The sequence below is a fragment of the Trichechus manatus genome, unplaced genomic scaffold (assembly GCF_000243295.1).
Source record: "Trichechus manatus latirostris isolate Lorelei unplaced genomic scaffold, TriManLat1.0 scaffold00073, whole genome shotgun sequence".
Lineage (NCBI taxonomy): Eukaryota > Metazoa > Chordata > Mammalia > Sirenia > Trichechidae > Trichechus > Trichechus manatus.
The window spans coordinates 8,945,729-8,963,458 of NW_004444009.1; the positions used below are offsets into that span (position 1 = coordinate 8,945,729).

Genomic DNA, 17,730 nt, shown 5'->3' on the forward strand with positions numbered 1-17,730 from the left:
TAAATGGCATATATCCCACAATGATCCACACAGTCAAATGCCTTTGCATAGTCAATAAAACACAGGTAAACATCTTTCTGGTATTCTCTGCTTTCAGCAAAGATCCATCTGACATCAGCAATGATATCCCTTGTTCCACATCCTCTTCTGAATCCGACTTGAACTTCTGGCAGTTCCCTGTCAGTGTACTGCTTTTGAATGATCTTCAGCAAAATTTTGCTTGTGTGTGATATTAATGATATTGTTTGGTAATTTCCACATTCTGTTGGATCACCTTTGTTCTGAATGGGTACAGATCCATTCCAGTTGGTTGGCCAGGCAGCTGTCCTCAAAATTTCTTGGCACAGATGAGTGAGTACCTCCAGCACTGCATCAGTTTGTTGAAACATCTCAATTGGTATTGTCAATTCCTGGAGCCTTGTTTTTTGCCAATGCCTTCAGTGCAGCTTGGATCTCTTCTTTTGGTACCGTAGGTTTGTGATCATATGCTACCTCCTGAAATGGTTGAATGTTGACCAATTCTTTTTGGTACAGTGACTCTGTGTATTCCTTCTATCTTGAATAAGGAAGACTGAAGAATTGACACTTTTGAATTGTGGTGTTGGTGAAGAATATTGAATATACCATGGACTGCCAAAAGAACGAACAAATCTGTCCTGGAAGAAGTACAACCAGAATGTTTATTAGAAGTTAGGATGGCGAGACTACATCTCACATACTTTGGACATGTATCAGGAGAGATCAGTCCCTGGAGACGGACATCAAGCTTGGTAGAGTAGAGGGTCATGCCCTAGTGGAGTTTATCCCAGGAATGCAAGGTTTGAAAAAATCAATGTTTTGTTTTTATGTTTTTTAATTCACCTTATTAATAGACTTAACAGGGAAAACAACCATATGATCATTTCAAAATATGCAGAAAAGGCATTGGAAAAAATTCAACATTCATTCATGATAAAATTCTTAGCAAACTAGTAACAGACAGGATCTTCCTCAACCTGATAAAGGATTTCTAACATCACACCTAAAGGTGAAATGTTTGGGAACAAGGCTAAGATGTTCACTCTCACAACCTCCATACAACATTGTAGTGGCGGTAGCAGCCTATGCAATCAGGCAAGAAAAAATTAAAAAGCATACAAATTGAAGAGGAAGATGTAAAAACATCTTCATTCAGAGATGGCATGATCATCTATGTAGAAAGTTCTATACCAAAAAAAAAACAAAAAAAAAACAAACCTATTGCCAATGAGTAGATTCCAACTCATAGCGACCCTACAGAATCTACAAAAATGCTGTTGTTGGTAGGTGCCATTGAATCAGTTTTGACTCATAGAGACCGTATGTACAACAGAATGAAATACTGCCCGGTCCTGTGACATCCTCACAATCATTGGTATGTTTGAGCCCGTTGTTGCTGCCACTGTGTCAATCTGACCAAAAAAAAAAAAAAAATTACTAAAACTAAAAAGTGAGTTTATCATAGTTGCAAAATACAAGTTCACTGGACAAAAATCACACTTGCCAGACGTCTCTATTGACATCACCCTGCAACAGCGAATCTGGAGAGTCAGGCCATGCCCCACTCATGCCTCCTTCCTGGGTCTTGGGAGCCATAGATAGGTACTACCAAGGAACATCCTTGGTCCCATCTATCTGCTGGCCTGCAAGGTAACCTGCCTTGGTTCCAATACTCCAGACACCATCTCCTGAGTCCTCCAAAGCAGATGCAGACCTCAGCAAGGCAGAAAGCACCCTCTAAGTAGAGTTGGCACTCTAGGGACCAATGCTCCAAACCCACCTGGCCCTTTCTAGACTGTAGCACCTATCACTGGCCAGTGTTCTCCTGGAGTGGCCCCCATGTGTCCACTTGTGGGAACTGCAGGCTTCAGGTTACTTCAGTTTTGAGAGAACTAAGGAGAAGCAGGTGGGTGACAATAATGGCTACTGCAGGCACTAGCCTGGCAATACAGGTTCTGCTGACATTTCATGTACTTCCAGGACAGAAAGGAGTTTGCTGAGGATAGAGAGAGATCATAGAGCCTGTTTGAAGCTAGGAGACTCCTAGAGTAGAGGTCTTCCGTTTTTACTGTTTCTGCTGAATTTCATTTTCTTGTAGTGAGTCAAGGAGCCCTGGTGGTTAAGTGCTTGATTGATAACCAAAAGGTCAGTAGTTCCAACCCACCAGTGGCAACATGAGAGAAAGATGTGGCAGTCTGCTTCCATAAAGATTACAGCTTTGGAAACCCTATAGGGAAGTTCTACTCTGTCCTATAGGGTTGCTATGAGTAGGAATCAACCTGACGGCAACAGGTTTGGTTTACTGGTTTATAGTGAGTCAAGTTCATTAAAACCTACTGAACGCTCACTTATTATGGGCATTTACACTGACTTTATTAATAAAAATGAGAGCTAACATTTATATAGAATTTTCTTTGTGCCAGACACCTTTTAAAACATGTATTAACTAATTTATTCTAGTTATCATAATCATCCACATTTTATAGACAAGAAAGCTGAGCTACCGAGAGGTTATTCTGAACTTAAATGGCAGAGTTAGGATTCCAAGCTCAGGCAGCTAAGCAAAAACAACCCTTACTTTTAACTGACACATCATATCACCTCTTGTCTTGCCTTGAAAATTAGTTTTGACTTAACTAAGTATGCTAACCCAGTAATCTATACTTGTGATTTAGCTGATAAACAGAATATATAAAAATCTCAGACACTATTATAAGGGCTAAAAAAATTTTAATGTAACAGTTGTTAATTTAGTAATAGTGGAAAGAGGTTTCCTCTCTATGAATAATATTGTTGGTGATAAGAGAAATCATCTAATTATTGAGACTATAGTTCATTTAATGACTAGCAATTTATTGGGAAAGTCATTGGAAGAAATTGATGCATTTTCCTTTGACAAATTATAATTTAGATAGAAGCTTCTTTTAACTAGTAGCCACATCAAGCAAATAACACAGCAACAACCTTTTAAATTAAAAAATGACTTGAATAATTTGATCAAATTTTACACTACAGAACAAAATTCTAAATCACAAAAAAAGACCAGACTTACTGGCCTGACAGAGACTGGAGAAACCCCGAAAGTATGGCCTCACAACACCCTGATCTCAGCAATGAAGTCACTCCCGAGGTTCACCCTTCAGCCAAAGATTAGACAGCCCCATAAAACAAAACGAGACTAATGGGGCACAACAGTCCAGGGACAGGGACTAGAAGGCAGGAGAGGACTGGAAAGCTGGTAATAGGGAACCAAGGTCAAGAAGTGAGAGTGTTGACATGACGTGGGGTTGTTAACCAATGTCATAAAACAATATGTGTACTAACTATTTAATGAGAAACTATTTGTTCTGTAACAATAAAAAAAATTACACTACAGTTCACATCACTTGGTAAACAGTTTCATAAGAACACAGTGTTTGGAGAATATATACTTTCAACTTTTATTTACATAATGATTTATACATTTAATATATATTTTCTTACCAGTGATTAAGTGTTTTTACTATCACTCTTAGGCAACATCTCTTAAAATAAAAAATGTATAGATCCATTGTAATGGGTTGAATTGTGTCCCCCAAAAAGATATGTTCAAGTCCTAATCCCTGGTACCTGTCAATGTGACCTTATTTGGAAGTAGGGTCAATGCAGGTATAATTATTTAAGGTAAGATGAGGTCATTATGGTGGATCCTAATCTCTTTATCACTAGTGTCCTTTTAAGAAGAGACACACTGAGAGATACAGAGGGCGAAAGTCACATGAAGGTGGAGGCAGAGATTGGATTGCTGCATCAACAGTCAAAGAACCCTAAGGATTGCCAGTTCGTACCAGAAGCTAGGAGAAAGGCATGGGGCAGATTCTCCCTCAGATCTCTGAATGAATCAACACCGCTGCCACCCTGATTTCTGACTTCTAGCCTCCAGAACTGTGAGAGAATAAATTTCTGTTGTTTTAAGTTACGCAGATTGTGGTACTTCGTTATAACAGCCATAGGAAACTAAAGCACCCATGAATTCCAATACTTGGAATTCATCCTATAGAAATAAAAGCACCAACACATAGCATTGTTCATAATGCAAAAAAACTAGGAGCAAATAGAATTTCCATTATGTCAATTAGGATAGAGTAGGTTATGCCAACAACAATGCACAAATTCGAACTCTCAGGGGCTTAAAATCACAAAGATTTATTTCTTACTCATAGTACATGACCATTATGGGTTAGTTGGGGTTTTTGTTCCATGTCATTTTTATTCAGGGACCTAGGATGACGAGAGACTTCATTATTAGGAGAGTCACAAGTTGCTGCAGCAGGAGGAAGAATGTGATACAAGATCTTACAGCATTAATTATTCTGGCCCAGAAGTAATATACACCACTTCCACCCAAAATTCACTGGCCAGAACTAATCACATAGTCTCACCAAGGGAAGAGGGGAAGTGTAGTCTTCTCATATGCCTGGGAGGACAGAAGAACTAGATATAAATGAATATTAAAATGTCTCTACCACCCCCTTTAATAGAGAAATGGCTGAATAAATTATGTTACCTCCATGAAGTATTACACAGCCATTAAAAAGAATGGGCTGAGACTATACCACACAGAGAGATGTCCATGAGATATTGAGTAAAGCAATACTCTGAAAAATATGTATAATGTTACTCCATTTTTGTAAATTAACCATGACAATAAAACCCTGTGTGTATGCATGTTTATGTAAAAATATAACCAAGTAAATAAATAAGTTATACCTATATCTGTATCTATCTGTCATGGATAAAAATAAGGAAAAATATACCCTAGGCTCTTGACACAGGTTACCTAGGACAGAGGGAGTTGGGGGAAGGGGATCCTGATGTAGGTAGTAGATAAAGAGGGAAGAAAGAAAGCAAAAGAAAAAAAATAGGGATCTAAAATTTTATATGATCACGTTTATGTAAATGTATATGAATACAGAAATTAAAAATTATTTTTAAAAACTCTTTTCCTTTAAAACTAATTTTGATTGCTTTTACAGGCCTCAAATTACTTATCTGTTGAAATTAAATGATCTTTTGGTTCCCTCCAGTTATAAACTCTCTGCTCTCGTAACTTAAATAATGCTGTCTTATCTGTCTCCTATTTATCTTTTCCTATTTCTAACCCACAGTTGACCTACCTGTCACTGATCAAAGCTCTTGATGTATTACTACAGCCTGAGAACTATTAATTATACTGAATTCACATTGCCTAAACTATGAATAATTTATTTCTAACCTTTATATCAGCGAAAGCAACTTGCTCTTTGACATCATTAATTTACATTTACATGAAATAGGAGACATTTTATTACTGCTAGAGTGATTAAGTTACAAATATTTTTCTTGTTGTTGCTGGGTGCCGTCAAGTCGATTCCGACTCATAGCAAGCCCATGTAACAGAGTAGAACTGCCCCATAGAGTTTATTTGGCTGTAATCTTTACAGAAGCAGATTGCCAAGTCTTTCTCCTGCAGAGTCTCTAGGTGGGTTCAAACTGCCAACCTTTCAGTTAGCAGCTGAGCGTTCAACTGTTGCACCACCAGGTATTAGATCTAATCCGAAAGTCTGAAACCTAAACTTTCACTCTAAGAAATTTTCTCATCTTTTATCTGGACTCTTTCAACACTTGTAATAGCCTCACTCTGTTCTGCTTTAACAGTACTGATCTTCCTAAAACAAAAGCCTTTCTCAACTATGGGGTTTGGTGATAGAGCTAGAAAACCTTTTACTTTATGCCCGTTTGTAAAATTTAAATTGTAAAATACTGTATTTTAAATAATAAAGTCTGATTTTCATTGTTTAAACTCTATTCCATTTTCTACATGGAAACAAAAAAGGCCTAGCTTTGCAACATAACACTTAAAGTCCTCCATAAAGAGACCATGGCCTGGTTCTTCTAATTACTCTTCACCTCATCCTTTATATTACTATCCCTTCTGCCTTGATTTTCTCTGTCCTTCATGTACATATGTAGCATTTCTATTAATGTCAAAATCCATTTCTTCCAGAAGGCCGTCTCTGATGCCAAGACACAAAATTTATCATTCACTTCTCTGATCTCTTACATATGTTTACGGTTGAATTAATTACGTTATACGTGATTCATTTGTTTACATATTTTTATCTGCTGCTGGACTAAAAGTCATTGAGAGCAGAGATGGGTATCATATAGACAACCCCAAATTCAATGATTCATTCTCTGTTTGCAGGTATTACCATTCAGCAAGATTTGACACGGAAATACTCCCTGCTTCTTGAATCACTTTGTTCTCTTGGTTTCCATGATCCGTTGTTAGTTGCTGTCAAGCTTGCTCTGACTCATGAAGACCTTATGTATAACAGAACAAAATGTTGCCTGTTCTTGTGCCAACTGGACAGTGTTCCCAGAGGCGTAGTTGGGGGGTGTGTGCAGAGGGAGGCACTTTCCCCTAGGTGCAAGTCCAAAAGGGGCATCAGATGAGGCGTGGAACGAGATTCCAAGGCACCACAAATATGAAAGGTGCCTGACTGAGGCAGCTGGACAAGAAGGGAGAAGGTGTTTCTACTGATGCATCACAGCTATCAACGCTATTCATCTTGAAAGGGGCGGGGGCGCAACTTAGAGATTGCCCCTGGACACTAGTTACCCTCCCTATGCCTCTGAATATTCTGTTACTATCCACGAGATTTTCATTGGCTGATTTTTGGAAGTAGATCACCAGGCCTTTCTTCTAGTCTATTAGTTTGGAAGCTATGCTGAAACCTGTCCACCATGAGTGGCTCTGCTGATATTTGAAATCCAGTGGCAGAGCTCCCAGCATCATAGCAACACACAAGCCACCATAGTATTACAAAATAGGTGGTAGCAAGCACCCCCAAGACTCCTGGTTTTCCTCCTTCTCCACTAGCCTCTCCTTCTCAGTTTCCTTTGCTGGCCTCTCCTCTGTTTCCTGGCTTTTAAATGTTCCAGTGCTCCAGAGTTCAGTACTAGCTCCTTTCTATTCTATAATTACATATTTCCTTATCCTTGACAGTGCATTCAATTCCACGCTTTATATATCATCTATATGCCAATAATGACTAAATCTTGACCCTTCTGGAGGACTCCAGAATTAGTTTTCCAATGGCCTACCCAACATGTCCACTTAGGTATCTAAATATTACATACCTAAAACAGAACTTCAAAACGCACTCCTCTCAACCTTGTATCTTCTCTTTCCCTCACCTCATCCTTATCTCCAGCCAATCTGTCAGCAAATCATTTTGGTTCCACTATAGAAATACGTCCAAATTATGACCTCTGACTGAGTCCCACACCTTTCCCAAGTCTAGTGTAGCTAATATTTGCTTTTTTTATGGCCAGTATTTGGCTGAGGCCCCTCAGCCTACATCTCTTTTGAAGTGTATGGCCTGCAGACATGCTCATTTTGGCTCCAGAAAGACGAAGCTTATACATCATTCACTTAAGACCCAGTAGCTGCAAACTATTTCTATAAAAACAGTCACTCATATAAAGAAAAGGCTACCATAGGCTGCAATAACTCACTAAGTGAAAACTCCAGAACAGTACCACCAAAATCACATCGAAGATTCAATATTAGCATGTTATTTAGCTCCTCTGAATTCTACTCTTTATTTCCTTCTCAAAGCATCTAGCCTATTCATGAAAATATTGGGATTTGATAACACTCTCCTGAATTTAAAGTATCCTTTCTCAAACTATAGGACCTTCCCTCCACCTACAGGGACAAAGCCTGTCCTGCAAGACTTAACAGCATGTGCTCCCTGCAGGAAGTTCCATTACCAAGAGACGACCAAGAAGAAGAGGGTGGGGGATTCCATGGGCCAGTTTATCCCAAACTCACCAAATAGATCCTCACTCCTTCAAAGAGTGATTAAATTGGCAGGAAGTTTCTTCTTGTTGTTAGGCACCCTCAAGTAGATTCCAACTCATAGGGACCCATGTGACAGAGTAGAACTGTCCCATAGGGTTTTCTTGGCCATAATCTTTATGGAAGCAGATCTCCAGGTCTTTCTCCCACAGAGCAGCTGGGTGGGTTTGAACTGCCAACCTTTCAGTTAGCAGTCGAGTGCTTAACCATTTGCATCACCAAAGGAAATTTCCAACCAAACTAAAAATGTGCTATAGCTAAAAGCTTCTTCCTATAATAACTTCTTTTTATGGATTGAATGGTGTTCCCCAAAAAGATATAGTCGTAATCAACTCGATGGCAACGGGTTTGGAACCCCTGGTAGAAGGAGCCCTGGTAGCACAGTGGTTAAGCACTCAGCTGCCAACCTAAACGCCTGCAGGAGAAAGATGTGGCAGTCTGCTTCCGTAAAGATTATAGTATTCAAAATCCTATGCAGCAGTTCTATTCTGTCCTACGGGGTCACCATGAGTCAGAATCGACTCAACAGCAATGGGTTTTGATAACTTCCATAACTGTGAGACACTAAATCTCTATTCTTATAAGCCACACAGCTTGTGAATCTTTCTCTAATTATTGAAATATGTTATTACTTCTTATATTTTAAAAAAGGAAGAGAAACCTTTTATTGATCTACCTCATTCTCTAATAACCACCCAGTTTATCTTCTTCCCTTTAAGGTATAACTTCGTGAAAGAGTTTCTTACACTTGCAGAGAAAGCTGTCTCCACTTGCTCTCTGTCCATTCTTTAACCCACTCCAATTAATCGCCATTGTTAAAATTACCGATGATCTCCACATTAATAACACAATCAATTCTTAAAGTCTTTATTTTACTTTACTTCTCAGTAGTATTTAACATACTTTATCACTCCTTCTTCTAAAATACTTTCTTGCATGACTTCCAGGAAACCATAGTTCTAATTTTCCTACTACCATCTTGGCTAATTCTGTGATGGTTCCTTCTCATCTCTCCGACCTCTACTCTTTTGTAAGTTCATTCACTACCATAAGTGTATGTGTCCTCATCCAGTCTGACAGCTTTATCTATGCTCTTGACTCCCAAATTCATATCACTAGTCTGGACCTGTCACCAAGCCTACTTAGCATCTTAGTTTATTAGTACTGCTATAGCAGAATACCACAAGTGGGTGACTTTAATGAATAGAAATGTATTTCTCACAGTTTATGAAGCTAGAAGTCTGAATTCAGGGCACTGGCTCTAGGGTAAGGCTCTGTCTGCTCTGGGGGAAAATCCTTGTCTCAGCTTCTCTAGCTGGCCATCCTTGGAGTTCCTGGGCTTGTAGACTGGTTCTGCCTCATCATCTTCAGATAAACTCGGTCTTCTCCCTGCCTTTCTTCTGTGCATAATCTGCTCTTTTATGTCTCAAAAGTGACTGGTTTAAGACACACCCCACACTGATTTGGCCTCATTAACATGACAAAGAAAACCCTATTCCCAAATGGGATCACATCCGCAGGCATAAAACCAAAACCAAACCCATTGCCATCAAGTCAATTCTAGCTCATAGAGACCCTACAGGACAGAGTAGAACCGCCCCATAGGGTTTCCAAGGCTGTAAATCTTCCTGAGAGCATACTGCCACATCTTTCTCCTGTGGAGCGGCTGGTGAGTTTGAACCAACAACCTTCCTATTAACAGCCAAATAATTAACCACTGCAACACCAGGGCTCCTTCAGCAGGTATAGGGTTAAGATTTACAATAGATATTTTTGGGGGACACAATTCAATCCATAACACCATCTCTACTTGAATGTCTAACAGGCATTTCAAACCTAACATGTCCAAAACGATATTGCTTAAGCCAAAAATCTTGAAGTCAACCATGGCCCCTCTCTCCCTCTCATATTCCACATCTAGTCTTCAAAATAGATCTAGAAATTGACCACTTAACTCCTCTGTTGCTCTCACCCTTGTTCAAGTTACTACTCTCTCTCATATGCATTACTCCTAACTGGTTCCCCCTGTTTTAGCTCTTTGTCCCCTCTTCAGTCTATTCTCAAGATAGCAGCCAGAAAGATGGTTAAAACATAAATCAGATCATGGCTCTCCTCTGCTTAAATCCACTGACTTCACATCTTATTCAAAGTAAAAGCCAAAGTTCTTACAGTGACCAACAAGCCTACCCAAACTCCTGTTAACTGTAAGACTTCCTCTCCTTTTACTCTCCCTCTTGCTGATTAGCCTCCAGTGTCACACTCGCCTCCTTGCTGCTTCCCAAATACACTACGCGCACCCCACCTCTGGGCCTTTGAACTTCCTGTTCCCTTTGCCAGGAACGTTCTTCATCCAGATATCCACAGACTTATCTGCTATTTTCATCAGATCTTTACTCAGATGTCATTTCATTGAGGGCTTCCCTATCTAAAATTGCAAGCCCTTCGTAATCCATACACCTCTTCCCTGTTTTATTTCTTCCTTAGCAACTATCATTAACTAATGACAGATTGAAGAGGAATGGCGTTGCATTCATTGTCAAAAAGAACATTTCAAGATCTATTCTGAAGTACAATGCTGTCAGTGATAGGATAAAATCCATATGCCTACAAGAAAGACCAGTTAATATGACTATTATTCAAATTTACACACCAACCACTAATGCCAAAGATGAGGAAACTGAAGATTTTTACCAACTTTTGCAGTCTAAATTTGATCAAACATGCAATCGAGATGCACTGATAATTACTGATGATTGGAATGTGAAAGTTGGAAACAAAGAAGAAAGATCAGTAGTTGGAAAATATGGCCTTGGTGATAGAAACGACACCAGAGATTGTATAATAAATTTTGCAAGAACAACGGCTTCTTCATTGCAAATACCTTTTTTCAATAACATAAACATTGACTATACATGCAGACCTTGACAGATGGAATATAGAGGAATCAAATTGATGACATATGTGGAAAGAGATGATAGAGAAGCTCAATATCATCAGTCAGAACAAGGTCAGGTGCCAATTGTGGAACAGACCATCCATTGCTCATATGCAAGTTCAAGTTGAAGCTAAAGAAAATTATAACAAGTACATGACAGCCAAAATACAACTTTGAGTATATCCCACCTTAATTTGGAGACCATCTCAAGAATAGATTTGACGCAGTAAACACTAGTGACCGAAGACCAAACAAATTGTGGAACGATCAAGGACATCATACATGAGGAAAGTTAAAGGTCATAAAAAAGACAGCAAAGAAAGAAAAGACCAAAATGGATGTCAGAAGAGACTCTGAAACTTGCTCTTGAATGTGGAGTAGCTAAAATGAATGAAAGAAATGATCAAGTAAAAAAGCTGTACAGAAGATTTCAAAGAGTGGCTCAAAAAGACAAAGTAAAGTATTATAACGAAATGTGCAAAGACCTGGAGTCAGAAAACCAAAAGAGAAGAACACATTCAGCATTTCTCCAGCTAAAAGAACTGAAGAGAAAATTCAAGCCTCCAGTTGCACAACAGAAGGATACTATGGGGAAAATATTGAACAATGCAGGAAGCATCAAAAGCAGATGGAAGGAATACACAGTCACTGTAGCAAAAAGAATTGGTCAACGTTCAACCATTTCAGGAGGTATCATTTGATCAAGAACCAATGGTTCTGAAAGAAGAAGTCCAAGCTGCACTGAAGGCATTGGTGAAAAATAAGGCTCCAGGAATTGACAGAATACCAGCTGAGATGTTTCAACAAATGGATGCAGCACCAGAGGTGCTCACTCGTCTATGCCAAGAAATTTGGAGGACAGCTGCCTGGCCAACTGACTGGAAGAGATTCATACTTGTGCCCATTCCATAGAAAGGTGATCCAACAGAATGTGAAAATTATTGAACAATATCATTAATTTCACACGCCAGTAAAATTTTGCTGAAGATCATTCAAAAGTGGTTGCAGCAGTACGTTGACCGTGAACTGCCACGAATTCAAGCCAGATTCAGAAGAGGATATGGAACCAGGGATATCATTGCTGAGGTGAGATGGATCTTGGTTGAAAGCAGAGAATACTAGACATATGTTTACCTGTGTTTTATTGACTAAGCAAAGGCATTCATTGTGTGGATCATAACAAATTATGGATAACATTGGAAAGAATGGGAATTCTAGAACACTTAATTGTGCTCATTAGCACCCTGTACATAGATCAAGAGGCAGTCGTTTGAACAGAACAGGGGATACTGCATAGTTTAAAGTCAGGAAAGGTGTAAGTCAAGGTTGTATCCTTTCACCTTTCTTATTCAATCTGTATGCTGAGCAAATAATCCGAGAAGCGGGACTATATGAAGAAGAACACAGCATCAGGATTGGAGGAAGACTCATTAACAACCTGCAATATACAGATGACACAACCTTGCTTGCTCAAAGTGAAGAGGACTTGAAGTACTTACTGATGAAGACCAAAGACTACAGCCTTCAGTATGGATTACGCCTCAACATAAAGAAAACAAAAATCATTACAACAGGACCAATAAGCAACATCATAATAAACAGAGAAAAGACTGAAGTTGTCAAGGATTTCATTTTACTTGGATCCACAATCAACACCCATGGAAGCAGCAGTCAAGAAATCAAATGCTGCACCGCAGTGGGCAAATCTGCTGCAAAAGACCTCTTTAAAATGTTAAAAAGCAAAAGATGTCACCTTGAGGACTAAGGTGTGTCTGTCTCAAGCCATGGTATTTTCAATCACTTCATATGCATGTGAAAGCTGGACAATGAATAAGGAAGACCAAAGAAGAATTGATTCCTTTGAATTATGGTGTTGACAAAGAATATTGAATATATCATACACTGCCAGAAGAACAAACAAATGGGTCTTGGAAAAAGCACAGCCAGAGTGCTCTTTGGAAGCAAGGATGGTGAGACTTCATCTCACATACTTTGGACACGTTATTAGGAGGGACCAGTCCCTGGAGAAAAACATTATACTTGGTAAAGAGGGTCACTGAAAAAGAGGAACAGCCTCAATGAGATAGACTGACATTGTGGCTGCAACAATGGGCTCAAGAATAACAATGATTGTGAGAATGGCACAGGACCAGGCAGTGTTTCATTCTGTTGTAGATACGGTCTCTGTGAGTCAGAACCAACTCGACAGCACCTAACAACAACAACAATATACTATATTTTTGATTATTTATATTATTTATTATCTATGTCCCTCACTGGAACGTAAGCTACTGGAAAACAGAGGATTTGTTCTTCCGTTTTGCTCACTGCTATAGCCCAGTATTAGAACTGTGCCTGACTCTTACTAGACACTCAACAAATATTTGCTGTATAAATGATAGATAAATGAAGTCTTTCAGGAAGTCATGCTGGCATGATCTTATTTCCTGCAACTAAAAATCATTTGTCAATTTCATAAATAAAAAGAATAATGAAAGCTGCTTCAAAAGTGTGATACACTAAAACGCTCTCAAGATTTTAAAAAGGAATAGTATTGTCAAATCTATAAAGATTAGCTGTTTAGATGGCTTCAGAGAATCAACAAGATGCAATTATTTACACTCAAAATAGTTTAATAGTAAAGAATAAAGGGTAAATCTTAATAACACGTTCTTAGCATTCAAAGGGTAACTGCAAATTTGAAAACTCAGCAAAAACAGTTTCCAAAAATACACGTAAAGGTAACAACAAAATATAATTATCTATCGGAATACAATTACAATTTTTCAGGTAACATAGTTATTTCACATTTGGGCCAAAATATAAATAAAGAAACATAAATTATTCATGTAAATAAAAAAAATGTTCTCAATTTCCAGATAAAAGTTGGCTCTTTGGAAAATAAGAATTAAAAAAAAAAAAACTATAAATTTCATGTTATTAGGCTCCTTAATCACACTGATTTTCTGAAATTAAACAAATAGCTTTTCTGCTTCCTTCAGTTTTTTTTTCCTATCCATTTTAGCAATTGCAGCCCAACGGTCCTCTGGCATTTTTCGCATAGCTCCAAACTTCACTGCGGATCCAGAGGTTGTTAGAGATGAAGGGGTCTGAATACAAAATAAAAATAAAGTCTTAATATATTTAATTAAAAAAAGAAGGTCTAGCTTTTAAAACTTGCTTTCTGAAATAAAATTTAAAAGCTACCTGTTTTGGTGTTATGACACGAAGATGAGAAGCTGGTGGATGATTATTTTTGTACATTTTTTTAAATGTCTCTTCCTCTGAAACCATGCTCTTGGAGAAAAATACGAAAAAGTGTAATTTGGAGGATACCATCATTAATATTATATTATTCAAATTTTGTCTACATATCACATATAAGGAGAAGAAAAAGAAAGAGGAAGGAAGAAAAAGGAAAGAAGAAGAGAAAGAAGAAAAAAAGGTAGGAGAAAAAAGACAACAACGACGATAAAAAAATTCCTCCCTCTGCTAAGCAAGGAAGGACCTAGATCTTGATTCTATTTTGTTCACCAAAATTTAACTCCTACAGCTAAGAAAATCACAAAAATGACTAAAAGCTTCAAGTGACTGTGAAATGTGTTTCTGGACTACTTTAACAATCATATGGAATTCTATAATACTGAAATATGTTTATTGTATTGTAAAGTTTAAAAATTAAATAAAATCATTCTAATCATTCTGAATCTAAGATCAGCTAAGAAACTAGCCTAAATTCACACTGCTAAAAAACAGCAGGGATTCTAACCCTGGGATGTTTGATTCCAAAGCCCTCGCCCTTTCTACTAATTCTCATTGTATTTTTATATATCTGGACTTTAGTTTGAATTGGCAGTTATGATGAATAGTGATAACATGGGCTATGAAGTAGGCCGTGTTCAAATTTTGGCTCCATGCTTTACTAGCTATGTAATATAATATAGGACAAGGTACTTGTATGACTCAGTTTACTCATTTGTAAAATGGAGATAACAACATTGTCTATACTGCTACAGCATGGAATCGTTGTAATAAATAAATGAAATAATCTATGTAAAGCAGGGCTCTGAACTGGTTCTAAACAGTTACAACCACGGCCGACCGAAACAAGACAGGGCTTCCAACCAGTTCAAAGCAGTTCAGTTATGGCCAAGGGAAACAAGGGTAGTGTCTGTGTTGCATAGCAACCAAATCTCCTGTGCATTGGCTTTTGACCCAGGTAGGAAACAGGCAGCGGTGCCCTGCTCAAAGATGGCAGCCGACCGCACCGCTTTGAATGTGTGTTGCTCTCCACAGCCCTGCCAGTAATCCAGTCTCCCACATCAGGCTCCTGAAAGTTTCCTGATGTGCGAGATTGGATTACTGGCTCCTGAAAGTTTCCTGATGCGGGAGATTGGATTATTGGCAGGGCTATGGAGAGCGACACACATCCAAAGCAGCCGATTGGCCATCATCTTTGAGCAGGGCACCACTGCCTGTTTCTTACTTGGGTCAAAAGCCAATGCTCAAGAGATCTGGTTGCTATGCAATGCATATGCTGCATTTGTTTTCCTCAGCCATGACTGAACCACTTCAAACGAGTTCAAAGACCTGCCTTGTTTTCCTTCAGCCATGACTGAGCCATTTAGAACCAATTTAAAGCCCTAATGTAAAGTGATTAGAACTGTGCCTGGCACACAGTCTTAATTATTAAAATATTAATCATTATCTATATAACAGGGCTACTAGAGAAAAGGCTCTACCTTCAATAATTAGGGTTTTAAGACTTCAACTACTCATTATTCCAGAAGAAATGAAAACAGAGGGCCCCAAAGCAGTGGAAAAGCTTGAAGGATCTTGAAAGAGTGAGATCAATAAAGCAAATGACTTTAGCTGGAATTTTTTAAGTAAGAATTTTTGGTGCATTGTTCCATTTAATATGTTGAGGTTAATCTATTTTTAAATTGAATCTAGGTTAAATTATTCTCAATAATTCATCATTATGACTTTATAAAATACTTGTATGTGTGAATACACTCATGGTAAGGATTAGTGATAAAAAGTGTTAGGGGAAATAGCATTCTTAAACATGCTATCTTTAATGCATTAACTCTTTTAAGAGTGATAGAAATGTTAAAGTTGTCAATTAATATGTTGATATAGATATCAACTAATAAGTGATGTAAAATAAAGGAACATGTATAATATACAAAATAAAGAGGGCCCAGAGGAACAGAGTTGGTTATAGCAAGATAAAAAATACTCACCTTATCTTTCTTAGAGAAGCAAAAAAGGAAAGAAAATATAGTAAAAATTTCCTTTATACATGCTGCTAGAAAACAAGGCAATGATCACTCATCTCATATGTCAACTGTGTTATAGCCAGTATTTTCAAAATGTATATGGTTTTCTGAAATTTGGGGACAAATTATTTGAACACTAATTTATTTAAAATGATGCAAAAGCATAGGGCTCCATGTTATAGTAGAGTTCTACTGTATTTTAGTATTTCAATGACAGGTACCAGGTCCACAAATTACATATACATTAAGAAATAACGTAAACAAATAATAAATGTTGCTTATTTGCAATTTTTACCAAAAGATCAGTCGTCTCTGAACTATCTGAATTAATATCGAATTCAAAGACCATTTTTCTCTTTTTATTACTTTCTTCAGTGGGTAAATTCTGGTTTTCCTTGGGATGTATTTTCACTTTTGTTGGTGTCTTCACGGTATATGCCTATCAAAAACAAAAACAATACATTATCACATAGATAAAATAATTATAAAAAAGAACTTTATAGACCATTTCAAGGAAATCTGAGGCTTTAGCAATAAAGAAATTTCCATTATTAGTAGCATGTATATGAGATGGAATTTTTGGATAAGAATTTAGTCCAGATGTTTTTGATACTAGAAATTTTAGAACTTTCCTCAAAAATTTTACAGTGGTAGACACTCTTTGTCCTTCTCTTCAACTTACTGAAGAAAATAATGTCAGAGAGAGAAGACTCCACCTTCAGCAGTCAACAATCTTAAGAGGGACTGTAATTTTTCTAATCATGACTAAGAACAAAGAACTGAGTGAGTTTTGCTCTATCTACAAAAATCTTTACTGCCTTATGCGAAAACATATTGCTTACCTTTTTGTTGGTAAAGTAACTCACATGAATCAATAACATCTGGTAATCCATATTATCCTGTAATTTTTATAGTTAAAAAATTATCTTTAAAAAGTAATGTCAGTGATACCAGCAAAAATGGCAGAGTAAGGATCTTCAAAAATTCACTGCTCCATAAAAGCAGTAAAAAACGCTGCTAAAAATTATCAGAATCAACTTTTCCAAACTCTGGAAATTAAACAAAGGCTTGGAGAGTGTTCATTCAAGAAGAACAGCTGAATTTCAATAAGAACAGCAAGCTTCATAATGTTTTAACTTTCCCTAGTTCTATCTCCAACTCACCAATAGGTTTGAAAGAAAAGCCCATTTTCCCAGTCAGCCTGGCAGTCACCAGAGAAAGGAGAACAGAGCTGGAGATCTCTCAAACCCTTATCGCAAAGAACTGTCATTATTTGACCTGTCTAGTGGCTGGGTTCCTAGAAGACCCCACATACAAGGTTGTCTGTATTTGACTTGACTTGAGCTCACTCACTGCAAAAAGTACTTCTGGGGAAGAGAAGCATTTGTTGAAAACAATTACAGGCAAATGCTGTAACTTTGCAGCTGCTTGAGTCAGTGATTCACAGTGAAGGCAAATAATGTTGTTAGTTGCCATCAAGTTGATTCCAATTCATGGTGACCCAATGTGTGCAGAGCAGAACAGCTTCACAGGGTTTTTTCCAAGGCTGTGACCTTTCAGAAGCAGATCACCAGGTCTGTCTTCCAAGGAGCCTCTGGGTGGCTTCT

The 17,730-nt window shown here is 37.9% G+C and overlaps 1 protein-coding gene across 2 annotated transcripts in view; it reads right to left on the reverse strand.

The window, feature by feature from the left end:
- Nucleotides 1-13,464: 13,464 nt before the first annotated feature.
- Nucleotides 13,465-17,730, reverse strand: part of SYCP1 (synaptonemal complex protein 1) — a 145,736-nt gene continuing 141,470 nt past the window's right edge. For both annotated transcript variants that reach the window (XM_012556665.1, XM_004380364.1), the window contains 3 exons: nucleotides 16,419-16,562; nucleotides 14,049-14,138; nucleotides 13,465-13,951 (listed from right to left, as the gene is read on the reverse strand). In XM_012556665.1, the coding sequence (XP_012412119.1) occupies nucleotides 13,814-13,951; nucleotides 14,049-14,138; nucleotides 16,419-16,562 (372 nt within the window). In that variant the 3' untranslated portion in view covers nucleotides 13,465-13,813. The remainder of the gene's footprint in view (nucleotides 13,952-14,048; nucleotides 14,139-16,418; nucleotides 16,563-17,730) is intronic.